This window comes from Drosophila erecta, unplaced genomic scaffold (genome assembly GCF_003286155.1).
Source record: "Drosophila erecta strain 14021-0224.00,06,07 unplaced genomic scaffold, DereRS2 tig00000092-arrow-pilon, whole genome shotgun sequence".
Lineage (NCBI taxonomy): Eukaryota > Metazoa > Arthropoda > Insecta > Diptera > Drosophilidae > Drosophila > Drosophila erecta.
Window position 1 is genome coordinate 8,046,395 of NW_020825207.1, and position 17,078 is coordinate 8,063,472.

At 44.9% G+C, this 17,078-nt stretch overlaps 3 protein-coding genes across 7 annotated transcripts in view; 2 read left to right on the forward strand and 1 right to left on the reverse strand.

Annotated features, from left to right (window-relative positions):
* The first annotated feature begins 946 nt into the window (after positions 1–946).
* On the forward strand, positions 947–10,657 carry LOC6548932 (integrin alpha-PS3). 2 transcript variants are annotated; one of them, XM_001975496.3, is made up of 8 exons: positions 947–1,724; positions 6,262–7,252; positions 7,319–7,421; positions 7,506–8,090; positions 8,153–8,282; positions 8,413–8,775; positions 8,840–9,722; positions 9,787–10,657. In XM_001975496.3, the coding sequence occupies exons 1-8, from the start codon at positions 1,537–1,539 to the stop codon at positions 9,889–9,891; spliced, it is 3,348 nt and encodes a 1,115-aa protein (XP_001975532.1). In that variant the 5' UTR covers positions 947–1,536; the 3' UTR covers positions 9,892–10,657. The 2 variants fall into 2 exon arrangements, with proteins under 2 accessions (XP_001975532.1, XP_015011689.1); XM_015156203.2 differs by lacking the exon at positions 947–1,724 and adding an exon at positions 4,874–5,236.
* A 369-nt stretch (positions 10,658–11,026) lies between these two features.
* LOC6548931 (integrin alpha-PS4) lies at positions 11,027–15,015 on the forward strand. The gene is made up of 8 exons (XM_001975495.1): positions 11,027–11,187; positions 11,597–12,545; positions 12,611–12,713; positions 12,793–13,377; positions 13,436–13,565; positions 13,628–13,993; positions 14,051–14,786; positions 14,851–15,015. The coding sequence occupies exons 1-8, from the start codon at positions 11,027–11,029 to the stop codon at positions 15,013–15,015; spliced, it is 3,195 nt and encodes a 1,064-aa protein (XP_001975531.1).
* Positions 15,016–15,224: 209 nt separating this feature from the next.
* Positions 15,225–17,078, reverse strand: part of LOC6546772 (transient receptor potential cation channel trpm) — a 34,974-nt gene continuing 33,120 nt past the window's right edge. For all 4 annotated transcript variants that reach the window (XM_026980010.1, XM_026980012.1, XM_026980011.1 and 1 more), the window contains one exon: positions 15,225–17,060. In XM_026980010.1, the coding sequence (XP_026835811.1) occupies positions 16,020–17,060 (1,041 nt within the window). In that variant the 3' untranslated portion in view covers positions 15,225–16,019. The remainder of the gene's footprint in view (positions 17,061–17,078) is intronic.

Sequence of the window (17,078 nt, forward strand, 5' to 3'; positions counted from 1 at the left end):
TTTGCCTGGGAATCGTGATCCGCATCCTTTATGTCCGCCATATGCTCTCCGTTTCCACTGCCACTCATCCACATCCCAAAAGGGATCACTCGCAGAAAAAATGTTAAAATCAATATGTTGATTTTTCAAAATTCATCTTGCAAGTGAGATGACACATCATGAGAAGTATAAGTAGAAATATATGAAATAAAGCAGAGATAATTCCCACACTATGAAGTGCATAAATGCTTGAATCATTTGATTCTCTCAGTGCGCAGATCTCGATAAGCCTTAAACATTGTAAATATTAATTAAAACAAAATCTACGAGATGATGAGGAACAAATAGGCTGGCCTGTTTCCATATGAAGTCGGGGCTTCCTTCAATACGTATTAATAAGAAAATACGGCTCCCAGTTGGAACGCCATGGTGACAGGCGTTCGGTATTTACCGACTTATTTGTACCCTCGCACTTGGGCGTGCACTTGTGTGTGTGCGCGCTTGTGTGTGCGTGTGTGTGCGTGTCTGTGCAGCAGTCGCGTAGGGGAGTGAAATGCAAGAAGCGTTGCGAACAAGGAGAGCCACCACCACAAATGGTCGCAGGCGAGTTGAAGATGCACTGAAAAAACCGTGTGCTAGCTATCCCCAAATTCAAATATAACGTACTAATAAACTAATTCCGGTATTTACATAGTTCTTATAGCAGTATTTCAGATACTTTGATAATTTGCATATATTATTTAAAGTTTTTGCTGCTAGCTTTGTAAAAAACAAATTATAAGGAACTTAACATTTTTTTGAACCCCAATATCGATGAGCACCGAAATCGCAGCTCAACATGTGCACACACAGATACACACCCAACAGCAGGTCGCAACCTCTCTTTCGACAATCATGTGAGGTGGCTACAACGGGCAGCGGATTCGCGGTCGTCCAAGTTGTTGCAGCACTCGAATTCATTTCATTTCGGTTCGGGTCGTCGAAGAGTGTAAACGTCCAGCCCTGATCTGTTGCCCCGTTTATGGACTAGCGTCGCGGAAATAAAACACCACATATTCCATAGGCTGTTGGCTATATGCTATATGCTATACAGTATATGCTGTATGCTATATGCTGTACGCTATATGCTGTATGCTATATGCTATTTGCTAGACAGCAGTGCAGAGATACGGCGATCCAGTAGTGCGATTAGCAACGACTTGTCGCCGGCAAAAGCGAGAAGAGGCAAACAAGTTTGCCTCGATTTCGAACACCTAGATCTCGCGAGAGCAATCCGAAAGCCGGCCGGGCTTAATAAAATTAATATAATTTCGAGTGAGCGTCGCCATGCAACGGCGTTCTCGAGTGTGAGTGCTTCAATTAAATTCAATAAATCATAAATAAGTGAGTGCCAACGGATCCTGTTTTAGTGGTGTGGCTCTCCGGCGCAATTGTGATTTATTGCCCTTCGAGGAGCCGGGTTCCATTCAAGTGAAATTACCAAATTAAGAAATTACCAAATTACGAAATTTCGAAATTGCGACTGCGAATGCGAAAACTTCATGTTGATGACTTCCAATGAATGTTGAATCGACAATGTTCCGCCTCATATTCCTCGCCCTCTTGGCTCTGATCCCTCACACCGAAGCATTCAATTTTATGCCGCGACCCAGTAGGGTGATAAACTCCCCGAAGCATCTGAAGTTCCACATAAACCAGACGCGCAGCTCGTACTTTGGATACACGCTCGTCATCCGCTCGACCAGGTGAGTTATCCATTTCCCAGCTGCAGATCTCTGTAAATATTTGCATACACGTACATATGTACATGTAGCGTGCGTCTGGATGGTAATCCATACCGCTGCCGATAAGCGACATACATGTTTCTTATGGTTGACGCAAAGTTCGAGGCTAACACACCTCTGTCAATATTTTGAAACTTCTGGCACACGGAAATGGAAACTGAAGCTAGCGAAGGGGGATCGACAGAAGTCGCGGCCTGACAAAATTAGTATTGCCTTTGGGTGGTTTATTGGCACTTAACACTCCGTCGCCCTATTTGCCAAGAAATTAAAAAGTCATTTTCGCCCAGTCGTAAATGGGTGCTCAGCATATGAGGATTGCTTGAGATTCGGGACAGAACTCTCACGGCACGTTGAAAAGCCCAGCTTGAAAACCTCTCGAAAACAATACCATTTCAGACCGAATTTTCTAAAAATAACAAGTAAGAAGAAAAACTGGCCACTTCAACTCCAATTGCCACAGATACGAGAGATCGCAACTCCGTCTCGAACAATTGACAAACCCGAACACTTTTCAGTGAGCCGGGCGACCTACATATCATATGATATGTAGACCCGATGGCGGCTACTTTTGCCGGAGTGCGGGCCCCAAAAATGACATCACACACCTCAGTCGGCGCCACAAATCACAGTTAATTGAATAAGAAGAAAGTGCTCAGATCGAAGCGCAGATACGCTTCCCGAGATATGTACTCTTTCAAGGGGAGATGGCAGCTCATGCTTTGTAATTTATGTTAGCGTACTTGAAGTGAAGTATTTGCCAAAATCCAGGCCGCAGCTTAGATACAAGTACTACTTGGCCAGCACAACCTTATCTGGTTTTAATTGAGGCGATCAGTAAACCTGGTTAGAATGCAGTACTCGTACGCGATCATAACGAGCTAGCTCTTGACCATATTTTATTTCCATAAACCTGGATGGGTAATTTGGAACTTCCTCTACAGTTCCCGCCCCTGCCAACCCTGCCGTCCGTTCTTTTTTATTACCAGCACTTTGGAGGCCAAAATACCCATGACTCTTGGCTATTACGAAGTGCGCCTAATTATGTACGGAAATTGCGCGTAAAATCACGACAAGCCGTAATTTATATCGCATCAATTGAAGTTGGCTGAAACAAACAAAAAGTGCAGATCCTATTTACGGTCTCCTTGTGAAATGAGGGCTGCATTCGAAGTGCATCCACTCACTGTTTCCCAACACCACTTGCATTCTGGCGAAATGAGTCACAAATGTTTCCAATCCGATTTGGAGGCGATGGCGTCTGCAGAGCTGCCCCCATCCGCATCCGCATCCCCATCCCCATCCGCGCCCCCGAAGAGTTCGCCTGTTCAGCTGACACCACACACAAATATTTTTAGCCGTCTTACGCTGGGTCATTAAACCGAATTCCTTATAACAAAAACAAAAGACTGAAGACTGAAGACTCCACAACGGAAAACGGTGCAGTATGGTGGCTTTTGTTCTTAACATTTGATGACCGCACGCTGCAGCGTTTCTTTGTTTTTGTTTGGCTGATGGAGATGGCGCTGGAGATTTGTGTGGTCCGCAACTTGGCTTATTGTCCGCACACAAAAATAGATAAACGTTCCTTGTTCGGCATTTAAACAAAGCGCCATCGCCCTATACTGCACTTCGCCAGTCCAAAAGGCACTCTTACAATCGAAACTATAGCTGTTTTGCATATTAAGAAATGTAATTGACTCTAGTTAAGATACGCTGTGTTTAAAAGATATTTATAAAGATAGATAAAAACTCTATATATTTCTAGATTTTTACATTTTGAAAATCTGTCTAGGATCCTTTGATTAAGCTATAATATAAAGGTGACTTTTATTCTGATAAATTGGAGGCGGAGGAGGATATAATATTATATTCAAGATAAAAGTATAATACAATATCTCAATTCAATCAAGTTTCCTACGCTTTTCGTGGCTAACCTCTGCTTCCACCGAAATGAACACCACTGTACTGATTCACAAAGGCCATGGCAAGAAGTTGGGGCTTGGGGGCAGATGCGTGTGCAGACATGGTTTACTCGGTCATGACTCATGTTTTGGGGAAATACGTAAGCGACAACCCGTACTTTGTGTTGCAGCTGAGATACGCCGAACTTTCAGTCCAAAACAAATGTTGGCTGACTGTTTTTTGGGACCCACTCCCCTCCGTTTAACTTTCAGCATAAACAATTTCTGGATCTGGTGGTCAATCGCCTATTCAAATATGTTGACTCTTTTCTTGAGACTGTGGATTTTTTATGCATTCAATTAAACTCAAACTGTTGGAATGGGGATGCAGTGCGGATCGAGTTACGCCAGAAATCAGGCCGGATAAAACCATCCCGGTGACTCATCCGACTGACTAAGCCACTGATTCAGACCGTGGAAAACTTGCATGGATAACACAAGAACCAAGAAGTCAGTCGAGATGAAAATGGGGCTGGAGAATTATGAAATTGAAATGTAGTAGTTGGGATTTATTTACATTAGATGCTTGGTTTTGCCACGCTCTTCTTTATCTTGCCGATAACAGAGGTGTTGATTTAACCAGAAAATCGAATCTAAATAGTAACCTCATATCCTGCGAATGGCGTTTGAAATCTCGTTGGCGTTGAAAAATTAAAAACATCTATGGTCGAAGATTAGATAAAAATGCAACTCCCACAGAACTAATTAAAACAGCTGAATAGAATCAAATAAGTCCATCCATATTCGAACGCACTGCTATAGATTGCAGACTTTTGATAGTGAGATAGCCGCATGCTCGGACTTGAAAAATAAACTCTTTTATGGTGCAGACATACCACCTTATATTTTTGTGACCATATTTTCTCTATGAGTCAGCTGCTCAAGAAAACAAACAGCTCCTTATAATGCAGGGTAGCATATATGTATGAAAAGCCAAAATATGATATTGAAGATGTTACTCAGACACTCCCACGAGAGCGGAGCGCCAACGGTATCGCGAGTACGGCGAGTAAGCCTGGCCAAAAAAGCAGCGCTCTCTCACCTTTGGAAAACAAAAATTCGAGTAACACGAGCGTAACCGTAACCCGTTTTCCCCACCGCGCCCGCTATCAACGCCGAGTGTTGAGGTCTCTGGAAGAGTGGAACTCAGTTAGTAGCCAATAGACCGTCGATCGGAACGGCAGCAATTCAATCCGGCGGCGGATTTCTGCATCGCGGGCGCTAAAGCGAAAGTGATAAAACATCGAAGTGCAGATAGCGGAGGTGACAAGCGCGTGGCGTAGCATTAATCTGTTGAGTAATCGTGGTCTGCAAAGCTGCCGCAATGGTGGGGCAAGGTCGCGACATCTGTGTGCTGCTGGTGATGGGGCTGTGTTGCCTGTCCAGCTATTGCAATGCATTTAACCTATCGCCACTGCCCAACCGGCAGATATTGGATCCCCAGTTCGCCACCAGTCTGCCCAAAGTGCGTGCGTCATACTTCGGATTCACGATGAGCCTGCGACCCAATGGGTAAGACTCCCATATACCAGCTCCCGCATCTTCGTCTTACCCACTCCCTGCGTGGAGTAAACAGGTTGTGCGATGATGATTCACCGGCGGGTGCCAATCGAATGTAGCTGTAAAACTGAATGAACTTTTTTGAAAACGCTCAGTGGAAGAAAACAAAATAAGTGTCATGAAAAGAAATTCCGTACATTAATGCCTTGTGCAAACGATGAAGTCATATTCTTAATATCAATTATCTGCCATGCCGGGGAGGTGTAGTTGAGCATATACGTACATATGTAGCATATGTATGCACACAAAGCACAGAGTATGTGGCTTTACGGAGATATCAAGTTATTCTGTAGTTACTCCGGGCGAAACGTTGTGCAAATATCTGCAACGCTGCACGTCCGAACCTTTGTTGACTCAATAAGTCAGCTTTTCAGGGCGGAGTTCGGCTATATGTCTAAAGCGCTTAGATTCGTCAATGCCAATTTGTTATCAGCCAACGCTGACACCTTCGCATTTACCGATTTTCGATAAGATTGCCGAACTCACAGTGAAATTCCGCTAAGGCTGCCACAACGCTGATGAGCGAACGTCCAATATTAGTTGTATAGAAAATATGCTGCAGAGATTACGACTTCGGTTTGATTCGTTTGTTCACATCTTATCGAACTTACGTCGGCAGTCAACTATATATATGTATATGCAGGTTCTGGGGAAAAGTCGACTAATAACCGACAAAACCAATTGTATTCCATGTCTGACTAATACGATGCAAAGAGAGAAAAACAGTTTTCTTTACAATGTATATATGCTATATATATGTGTAATATCTGGGCTAAAAGTGATTAATGCCAGCGATTGATGACTATGTCCAGCTGACACCTCATATATTGGCCCGAAAATATTAAGTATCAATACATATATAAGACAATATATAAGAAATAGAACGAATCTTTATATAAGCGAGATAAAATCCATTGCTAGTTGATAGAAACGAAAGCAAAATACGACAATTAATTTATTTCTTGCCCTTATTGCAGCATCATTGTGGGAGCCCCTAGAGCTCAGTCCACCTTGGAGTCGCAACGAACCATTAACGAAACGGGGGCGATCTACAGATGCTCCCTGACCAGCGGTGTCTGCAATCCGTATGTCCTGGATCCGCTCGGCAATGTTGATGCGCCCTACAATGAGTACACATTGGATTCAACACGCAAGGACTTTCAGTGGCTGGGCGGATCGATGGACGGCGGCACTAAGGACACGGACAAGCTCCTCGTGTGTGCACCTCGGTTATACGCGCCCAGCCCCCAGGACAACCATCTGCATGGAGTCTGCTACTGGGTGAACAATACGCTGGCCAGCACTCCGCAGCACGTTACCCGCATCTCGCCACTCCGCCTGAAAACAGATCAGGTGAGGACAGACAACAACGACAACACGCAAAGCTTCTTCTACGTGATGGGTGAACTGGGACTGAGCGCCCATGTGGCGGACGATAATTCCAAGTTCCTAATTGGAGCCCCAGGCATCGATACGTGGATGGGATCGGTGATTCTGTACCGGCAAGTGGATCCAGTAGGCCTTCCCCCCGCCAGCAGACGTGACACGAGCAAGGCGCTCCGACGAACCATCCGCGATGTGGACTCCATCGAGTATACGCCGGAACACTATTCACCGGAGGTACCCAACCCTGCGCTTTGGAACCAGGAGGAAGGCTCTTACTTCGGCTATGCCGTGAGCTCTGGCTTCTTCGACAGCTCCAATCCGACCACGCTCCTCTATGTGGCCACCGCTCCCCAAGCCAACAAACAGTCCGGTGAGGCGTACATCTTCGATGTCCGGGGCAAGAGGATACATAAGTACCACGTGTTTCGAGGGGAGCAGTTTGGCGAATACTTCGGGTACTCCGTTCTGGCGGAAGATCTCAATGGAGACGGAAAACCTGACGTCATTGTATCAGCGCCACAGCACACCCTGGAGAATTCCCACGACAACGGCGCGATCTACGTGTTCATCAACAAAGGCTTTGTGAGTCAGGAGGTTTCGGGAACCAAGAAAACATCAGTCATCAATAATGTTTTCTTATCACTACAGTTCAACTTTGAGCGGCAGATTTTGCGTTCGCCAGTGGAGACCAAGGCGCGTTTCGGCACTACTCTATCTCGTCTTGGAGATATTAATCACGATGGCTATAATGGTCAGTATCATTGATGATATGATGATATGATGATAGATTCATTGATGTATTATGAATATCAAATATTACTTTCCCATTTTACAGATGTTGCAGTTGGAGCTCCCTTTGCTGGAAATGGATCGGTGTTCATCTACCTGGGCAGCGAAAATGGATTGCGGGATCAGCCGAGTCAGCGGCTGAACGCTCCCTCCCAGCAAGCCTCCAAGTACGGATCGCACATGTTCGGCCACGGGCTGTCCCGCGGCTCCGACATAGATGGCAACGGATTCAACGACTTCGCCATTGGAGCTCCAAATGCGGAGGCGGTGTACCTGTATCGCGCCTATCCAGTCGTAAAGGTGCACGCCACAGTAAAATCTGAGTCCCGAGAAATCAAACCCGAGCAGGAGAAGGTGAAGATCACCGCCTGCTACATGCTGAGTACAGCTTCCAACGCCAAGGAGGTACAGCAACAGGAACTGGCCATCCGCATCGTCGTAGACAAGCAGCTGAAGCGGGTTAAGTTCACCCAGACGCAGACCAATGAGATGAGCTTCAAGGTGAATGCGGGTCTGGGCGAGCAGTGCCGCGTCTTCGAGACTCAGGTGGGCTACAGCGAGAAGGACATATTCACTCCCATCGATCTGGAGATGCACTACGAGCTGACCAAGAAGGTTCCCGATTCGGAGGGTAAGTGCGATCTACTTCATCTGTTTGATCTATTAGGTCTGTAATGCATTTATTTTGGACAGAATTCTGCGAAACGTGTGCGGTCGTCGATCCAATGGAACCAAAGGTTTCCACACAGAAGATAATCTTTAGCACGGGCTGTGCCACCAATATTTGCACTGCAGATCTGCAGTTGAGGAGCAAGAATGTGAGGTATGTCAATGACCATTTGATAGAGATCTTTAGCACATCTCTGCACGTATTGCATCACAATTATACTCGTAAGCACCCCAATTTACATCATACCTTTGACTTATAAAGCGTTCCATTTTCGTTTCCACAGCCCCACTTACATTTTGGGCAGTGCCGATACACTGCGCCTGAACTACGAGATCACAAACGTCGGCGAGACCGCCTACCTGCCCCAATTCAACGTGACCTGCACTTCACGCCTGGCTTTCGCCCAGGTGCCTGGAAACTGCAAGGTGGCCGATGCGGTCATGGTGTGCGACTTAAACCACGGACGACCCCTGGCCAAAGGTGACACCGACTCCCTGACCATCAGCTTCGACGTGAGCCAACTCAGCGGACAGTCGCTGATCATCCATGCGGAGGTATTTAGTACGGGATACGAGAAGAATCCCACGGACAATAAGCAGACCAACGTGATCGGTCTGAAGGAGTTCACACAAATCGATGCCACCGGGTGAGCAGCAATAAAGCATTGGAAACTAATTTATAACTGACTAAGATCCGCTTGCACTTTTCAGTGGCCAAATGAACAGTCAAATCGATTTGGAGCACTACAGTAATTCCGCGGAAATTGTCAACAACTACGAAATCAAGAGCAATGGGCCCAGTATAATCGAGCAGTTGACGGTGTCCTTTTACATACCCCTTGCCTATAAGGTGGCTGGCTCAACTGCCATTATACCGATCATCAATATGACCAGCCTGAAGATGCAGGCCTCCTACGACTCCCAGCTGTTGGGCATCGATCTGTACGACCAGAACAATACGCTGATCGTTGTGGACCCCGTTGAGGTGGTCACCATGCTGAGTGAAGGCTTGGAGCGGACCGTGGTCACCCAGAACAGACAGAGCTACGACATCCACAGCAGTGGGCATGTGCACCAGACCATGGAGGTACTCGATACCAATATGGTGGCCACAGCTTCCATGTCCCGAAAGCGACGGGATCTCAAGGCTTTGACCGCCAACCGGGAGCAATATGCTCGCATCTCGAATGTCAAGGCACACGATCTGCTGAGCGAAGACTTTAAGGGTAAGCTGCCCGTGAATCGCACCATTGTGTTTAACTGTCGGGATCCCGAAATGACCATCTGTGTCCGAGCCGAGATGCGAGTGCACTTCAGGCCAGAAAAATCCATTTACCTGAACATGCGCTTCAGAGTGGATCTGAATGAAGTGAACGCCATATTAATGGATCCCTGGGAGTACTTTGTTATCCTGACCGACCTGAATATGCAGAAGAAGGGCGATCCCAGCTCTACTTCATTTTCGATCAATCGAAAAATCGAACCGAATATTATATCCAAGCATCTGGAGGCGGGACTACCCATCTGGATCATTATTGTGTCCGTAATCGGTGGCCTGCTGCTGCTCTCTGCGATAAGTTATTTGCTTTACAAGGTTCGTATTTGGCTAATAATACACCCAAGCCATTATGTCTAACCTAAAAATATCTCTCCACTAGATGGGCTTCTTCAATCGAGCCAAGAAGGACGAGCTGGACAGGCTGGTGCAACAGAATCCCGCCGAGCCGGAGGCGGAGAACCTCAACAGCGGCGGAAACAACTAAATTTTGCCCCGCGATTTCCTAGCCGCACACATCACATTCAACATGGATGGATCCAGTTACCAAATCCTATTTCCACAAAGCGAAGACTATCCACTAAATGTGTTCTCATTTAAGAAAGGAACGAAAGCAGCAGGAGATCATTTCGAACTGCAGGACATTCAATGTTCCTCTTGGTTTGAACTATAGTGGCAGCAGAAAAGTGCTTTTAGTTTTTAGATTACCTCTAATTTATATGAGAGTTCCATGTGTGCTGTACCAGCCACATTGCCATTTGTTGTATATATTTATTAAACATTTTTATACCCGTTACTAGGATGTTATGCAATATGTTACTAGAATATTATGCAGCAGATAATAGCAGGCGCTTCCGCTGTTCTTGATCAGGATTACTTCCAGAGTCCAGTCTGTTGGTCCGCAGGAGCAGCGAATTCACGCCCACACTTTTTAATATGTAGAATTTTAAAATGACATCATAGGTATGACGAAGCTAGATAAGGTATCGCTTAACCTGTCGCCATTTATAAATAAATGCACACTTATTTAAAGCATTTTTAGATGAGTAACGGGTATCTGAAAGTCGAGACACTCGATTTTAACAGTCCCCTTGTTAATAAATGATAATTGTAATAAATTTGTAAAGGTAGTTTTACAGGGCGACGTGAAAGACTTTATTAATGTATAAATTGTAAAGTATTCCTGTATTATATTAGAGTATTAAAACGAGGAAGAATAAATAAATAAATAAATAAAAAACTTTCTGAGATTATTTCTGCATGTGTCATTTATGTCTAAACTTAAAACATTTTAAAATAAAATTTTAAAACATTAAAAAATGTTTTCTATTTATTTTCTTAATCTTCTTTTTAAAATTTATTATGACTATTGCATTGTCTTTGTTGCATAAGTAGTGAACTCCAGATTTTGTTTTCAAAAACATTTCGGAATGACAAAAAAATAATCACATCAGCGACTGTTTTTATAAGTTGGAGTCATTTGACTCCATTTCGTTTCATTTAAATTCGAATGCTCAAAGAGCTCGGGCGCAGGACTTTAAATATTTTGTTGCTTTAAATAAATTAATTTATATTGTTCTATATGTCTGTTTACTGAAAAACTTTCCTTCATTTTATTTGAAATGTATTGGCTCCTTGTTATTGTGTTGTTGGCCCTTCATTCCCAAATCAATGCATATAATATTGCGCCGCATCCCAATTTAAGAATTAAACGTGAACTTAAATATGAAGAACAGGAGCGCAGCTCCTATTTCGGATTTTCCTTAGTCATCCGAGGGAAAAGGTGAGTTAAAGATCAAAAGGCGGCCATTGTAATGAATACCTCAAAATTAATACGGGCTATAGAAGCAAAGTTGATCAAAGCTGTTGATTGCATTAAAAGAAGTTACACTTGAATTCAGTTGGAGAAGATTTCAGTGCCACCTCTTATTGATTTTGACCAATATTTTTGATATTATTGATCAAGAAATTCAAAGTATTTCTTTATTCATTATAAATATTCTGTATAAATTGAATTCGGTTTCGAGTTCATTTGATGATTAGTTAAAAACTATATTATTCATATGTTGTATTCATATAATATATATTATTTGACGCAAAGAGATTACAGATTCCCGAATAATGATGTATAATTAATTAGTAATGATGTATAAATTTCACAAACAAATATCTCCGTTTTCACAAAATCACAGTATTATGGTCGCAGCTCCGCGTGCCAATTCCAGTTTAGAGGCTCAGCGAGGCATCTTGGAGCCTGGAGTGATCTTCAGATGCAGCCTTGAAACCAGTAACTGTTCGTCTTATGACATAGATCCCAATGGCAACAAGGACGCCGAGCCCAATGATGGTCTGCTTGAGGCGAAAGGCAAGGATTTCCAGTGGATGGGCGGCGCGATGGACGGTGGCACCAAGGACTCGGATAAGTTTGTCGTGTGCGCCCCGCGTTTTTACAGTCCGAATAAGGGGATGCTCTATATGAATGGGATGTGCTATTTGATGATCCACACACCTGAGACTATCAATTCTACAAACCGTGATAGATTAGTGACAGAAAAATGGCCACTTAGAAATGAAAATAAGCAGATTATAAATGAAGATTCCTATTACTACGGTATGGCTGGACTGGGTCTGAGTGCTCATCTGTCGGATGATAACTCGAAGATGTTGATAGGAGCACCGGGAATCGATAAGTGGAAGGGATCAGTGCATTTAAAGCAGGAAGGGCGCCATTTTAAAATTCCAAATGGAAGACAAAGGCGTGAGATAAACACTAAACTGAAATGTAGCGAGTGTAACCCGGAGCCAAAAATGTGGGGGCAGGAGGAAGACTCATACTTTGGATACGCCGTGAGCTCCGGCTTCTTTGATAGCTCCAACCTGAGCACCCTCCTCTATGTGGCCACCGCTCCTCAAGGAAATAACCATTCTGGCGGCGCCTATATCTTTGATATCGCTCAGGACAGCATTATTAAGCACAAGGAATTCCGAGGGAAACATTTTGGCGAATACTTCGGCTACTCTGTTCTGGCGGAGGATCTTAATGGAGACGGGAAAACGGATCTTATCATATCAGCACCCTTATATGCTCTGCGTAATTCCTACGATGATGGGGCCATTTATGTGTTCATCAACCAGGGCGATGTGCGTAATGAGTAATGTGACTTACTCTTATCCAGCAGTTGACTAATGTCTCCTTATTATTGCAGTTCAATTTTAAGGAAACGATCATTTATTCGCCAGCAGAATGTGGTGGCCGTTTTGGAACTACTCTATCGCGACTAGGCGATATCAATGAAGACGGTTTCAACGGTGGGTTATAAGACATATAATATATGTACATATCTATGCTATATACAAATATAAAAATAATATGCATTTTCCTATACAGATGTGGCCGTGGGGGCTCCCTTTGCTGGAAATGGATCGGTGTTCATCTACCTGGGCAGCGAAAATGGATTGCGGGATCAGCCGAGTCAGCGGCTGAACGCTCCCTCCCAGCAAGCCTCCAAGTACGGATCGCACATGTTCGGCCACGGGCTGTCCCGCGGCTCCGACATAGATGGCAACGGATTCAACGACTTCGCCATTGGAGCCCCAAATGCGGAGGAGGTGTATCTGTATCGCGCCTATCCCGTTGTGAAGATTATTGCGACAATTAAACCCGAATACATTAATCCAGAGCAGGAGAAGGTGAACATCACCGTCTGCTATAGACTGAGTACCAAGTCAAATTCCACAGCAAAAGCGCTACTGGCACAAGAGCTGGACATTTGGATTGACATCGATACCAAATCCAAGATTAGGCGGGCTGTATTTGAAAAAAATAACGGCAGCCAGTTGTTTTTTCAAGCAATGGCATATCCCCAAGAGCAATGCATGGAATGGCAAATTGAAATGGACAAAAGAGCTAAATTTCAAAACATCACCCTGGAGATGCGGTATAAGCTGTCGAAAAATATTCCTAACAATGCAGGTACGTCCTGAGAATTCAGCTGTGAAGAAAATGAACTAACTGAGAGTTCCTTCAATAGATTTCTGCATGGAATGCGCGGTGGTGGATCCGGCGGAACCGAATTTTTTCACGGGGTTCATTACATTCAACTCAGGTTGTGCCACCAAGTTTTGTGCCGCTGACTTGAAGCTAAGCAGCATTAACGAGAGGTGCGAACATTTCCGGGTAACAAGGTCTTGGAATGAATTAATACAAATTTTAAACTCTACAGTCGCTCCACGATGGTCTTGGGTACTGTAGATGTCCTGCGTCTGACCTACAACATCACCAACAATGGAGAGTTCGCCTACCACCCTCAATTCAACGTGACGAGTTCTGCCAACCTGAGTTTTGCCCAGGTGCCTGGCAACTGCAAGGTCACTGACGCCGTCCTGGTCTGCGACCTTAACCATGGACAACGTATGGCCACAGGAGACACCGACTCCCTGACCATCAGCTTCGATGTGAGACAACTCAGCGGACAGTTGCTGGAAATCCAAGCAGAAGTATTCAGTGCTCGAAACGATTCTGGTCCCGAGAACAACATGCTGAAAAACGTGATAGTTCTGAGGGAAAGAGCCGAAATCTATGTCAGCGGGTATGATCATGCTAACTATTAAAACCTTCTTTCATTAACTCCTACGCCACTTTGCAGTGTTCAGATGAACGATCAAATTGCTCTTAAAGGCGCTCCTTACACAGCTGAGGTTCTCAACAACTACGAGATCAAGAGCCACGGTCCCAGTACTTTAGAGAACTTGACTGTGTCCCTCAATATTCCCGTAGCATACTTGCAGTCTGGTTCTTCAAATGTCATACCTATCGTTACATCCAGCCCAAAGATACAGACCAAGTACGAGTATAAGCTTCTGCCTATCGAACTCTACGATCAAAATGGTGCACTGACCACGAACTTTGCCAATTACCTTGAGCAACGTAAGCTGCTCCTTTCCACTGCCCCACAAAATGATAGTGCCGAGTATCTCAGTGGAAACGCGGATCAGAATTCGAGCATATCGCTGTTGAACGAGGATCTGCCAGTCACTAACACCCTTGTGCTAAACTGCAGGGATACCAACGTGACGATATGCGTCCAGGTGGAAATGCGACTGGAAAAAGGGGTACAGCTTAAGCCGGAAGAGCTAATGAACCTGAATGTAAGCTTTACCGTGGATCTCAAGGACGCAGAGGATATCTGGGAGTACTTCGTCATTCAGACCGACATAAAAGTGCTCAAGATAGGCGATCCCACTCTGAGTTCTTTTACAATACAGAAGAAGATCGAGTCGAACGTTATATGCAAATATGCTGAACTGGCCATTTGGAAAATCATTGTGTCCGTGATCGTTGGCATTTTGGTGCTTTTGGCCACCACATATGCCCTTTATAAGGTACGTATCAATTCGGCTCACATTTATTTTAGACCCGTACTGATTTCATTTATTTATTTCATAGCGCGGATTCTTTAAGCGAACCATTAAATACGAACTATCGCAGATAATCCGAGATAGTTTTGAGGACGGTATTATAAGGCCAAGCGCAGACGAGAGTCATAGGGAGGATTGGAATAGGGAATTTGATGAAAATTCAGATACGTATACGAATGCGTCCGGTTATTGAACTGATAGTTTTGAATATGTGCAAGTAGAAAGGCAAGAAAATTATGATTAAATAAAATTGGTAATCCTATCAAATATTTTCGTTAGTATTTTTCTAATTTGTAAGTGTTAATAATTTATTTCAATAAAAATAACTTACAATTCTTAACATAAATAAGTACAATCATAATTATTTTATTAAAATGCATTGTTATTCTTAATCCTTGAAAATATTTAAAAATCTAATTTAAATTACTAGCACACACTGGCCAAACGTGAACAATTTTAGCGATCTTTTAACATACCTATAACATTTAGTCTATTTATGTACAATAATATCTATGCCGCCGAAAAAGGCAGTTGCACACAAAACACACGAATTTCCCCCCTATAAGCAAGTAAAATGTACTATCTAAGACGTTATACACATATGATAACACACATTGCCAAAGAGCCCATATCGTAGTGAACCTCGTAGACTACAAAATGGAACTTCGACAGGGACAGGTATAAGTACATTGGGCTGCGATAGGTTCTAATTGAGCTGAGGTAAGTGCTCATGATAGGCTTGGATAAAGTAGAGTGGTTGCTTTTAGATATGTCTGTGTGAAAGTTGCTTGCAACGTTGCAATATGTATGGCTGACTACACCTAAGAGTTTGTAAAAGTACCGAGTATGTGAATATGTGCATCGCATAACTCAGGCGTTCTAATATGCATATTTTTGGTGGTACCTATTATATTGACATCAAACGAAAACAGATATTCTATGCGTCTGCCTTAATAGTGTACAACAACAATGAGGCCTCTAAATAAATACTTGTACAAAAATACAGAGAATTTGTGAACTATGTATTGTCAAAATCATTAACACGTACTTAACCAGCGACCCCTCGAATAAATATGCATAATCTTTAATATCTGTTTCGTAGATCCCAACGATAGTTCATCGACTTATTTATCACCCCACTCCTATGACTAGTCTCCCCATTGAGCACAGTTTCATTGGCCTAGACCTTCCACATTGCTAACACATGGTCTCGTTGAACGGCGGATCCTTTTCCGATTCGGTGCTGCTCTTGATGTTCGATGATAGTTTGGCGATCTCGTCCTGCACCAGGTGGGTGCTGATCTGGGGTATGGATAGCGCCGGGTTGCTGCTCTTGGCTGACGAACCGACGGACTCATCCGTGCTGGAGCTGCTCTCCTTCAGCACATTCATGCCAAGCTTGCTCGCAAAGGGCTGCGGCTTGAGCGTGGAAATCAGTTTGGCCTGACCAGCCTGGGCCTGGGCCGCCTCCGGTGTCTGAGGCACTGCCTCGGCGGCCGGCTGAGACGGCTTGCCCTGGTCCACGCTAAACTGTTTCTTTAGCAGCATCGGACGCACTGGCGGTGCCGGCGCTGCCTGCATCGTCACTGGCCCCGAGGAGCTGAGATCCAGCGAACTGGAGCTCTCCTCTCGCAAACGCCTGCCATCGGCAGCGCCTACCGAGGCGGTACGGATGGGCTGGTAACGCGCCGTGGCAGTGCCGCCCACAGCGCCAACGCTAATGCTAATTCCTGTCGCCGAGTGCGAGTCGCCGGCGTCCAACGAGGGCTCCGCCGTCAGCGAGGGTGTGTCCACATTATATGAGCCCGTCAGCGAAGTGTTTGTCTCGTTGGAGCTTTGCTTGATGAAGCGATACGGATGTGCCGAGTAGTCAGTTTCCGTGCTGGAGTTTTTCTGCAGGCTCTCACTGGACTTCTTGAACAGCCGGCCCTCGTACGGTGGATTAAGGAAGTCACTGGTGGCCCGCGTGGGCACCAACGGTGAGGGATACGTTTGCTGCTCCATCGAGGAGTTGCGCTGCCAGGGGCGCTCGTTCTTCAGTTGAAAGCCGCTCGAGATGCCGGCCATGGCACCGCAGCTACCGGCCCCGCTGGTATCGCTACTGTCGCCTCCGCCGGCAGCGCCACCTCCGCCACCGCCCATCAAGTCACCATCTACCGAAGGCTTCGAAGGTGACAGCTCTACGGCAGTCTCCCGGCGCAGCGGGTAGCGATGGCTGTAGTCTATGGATCCGCCAATCTGTGGAGTTTAAGTTTT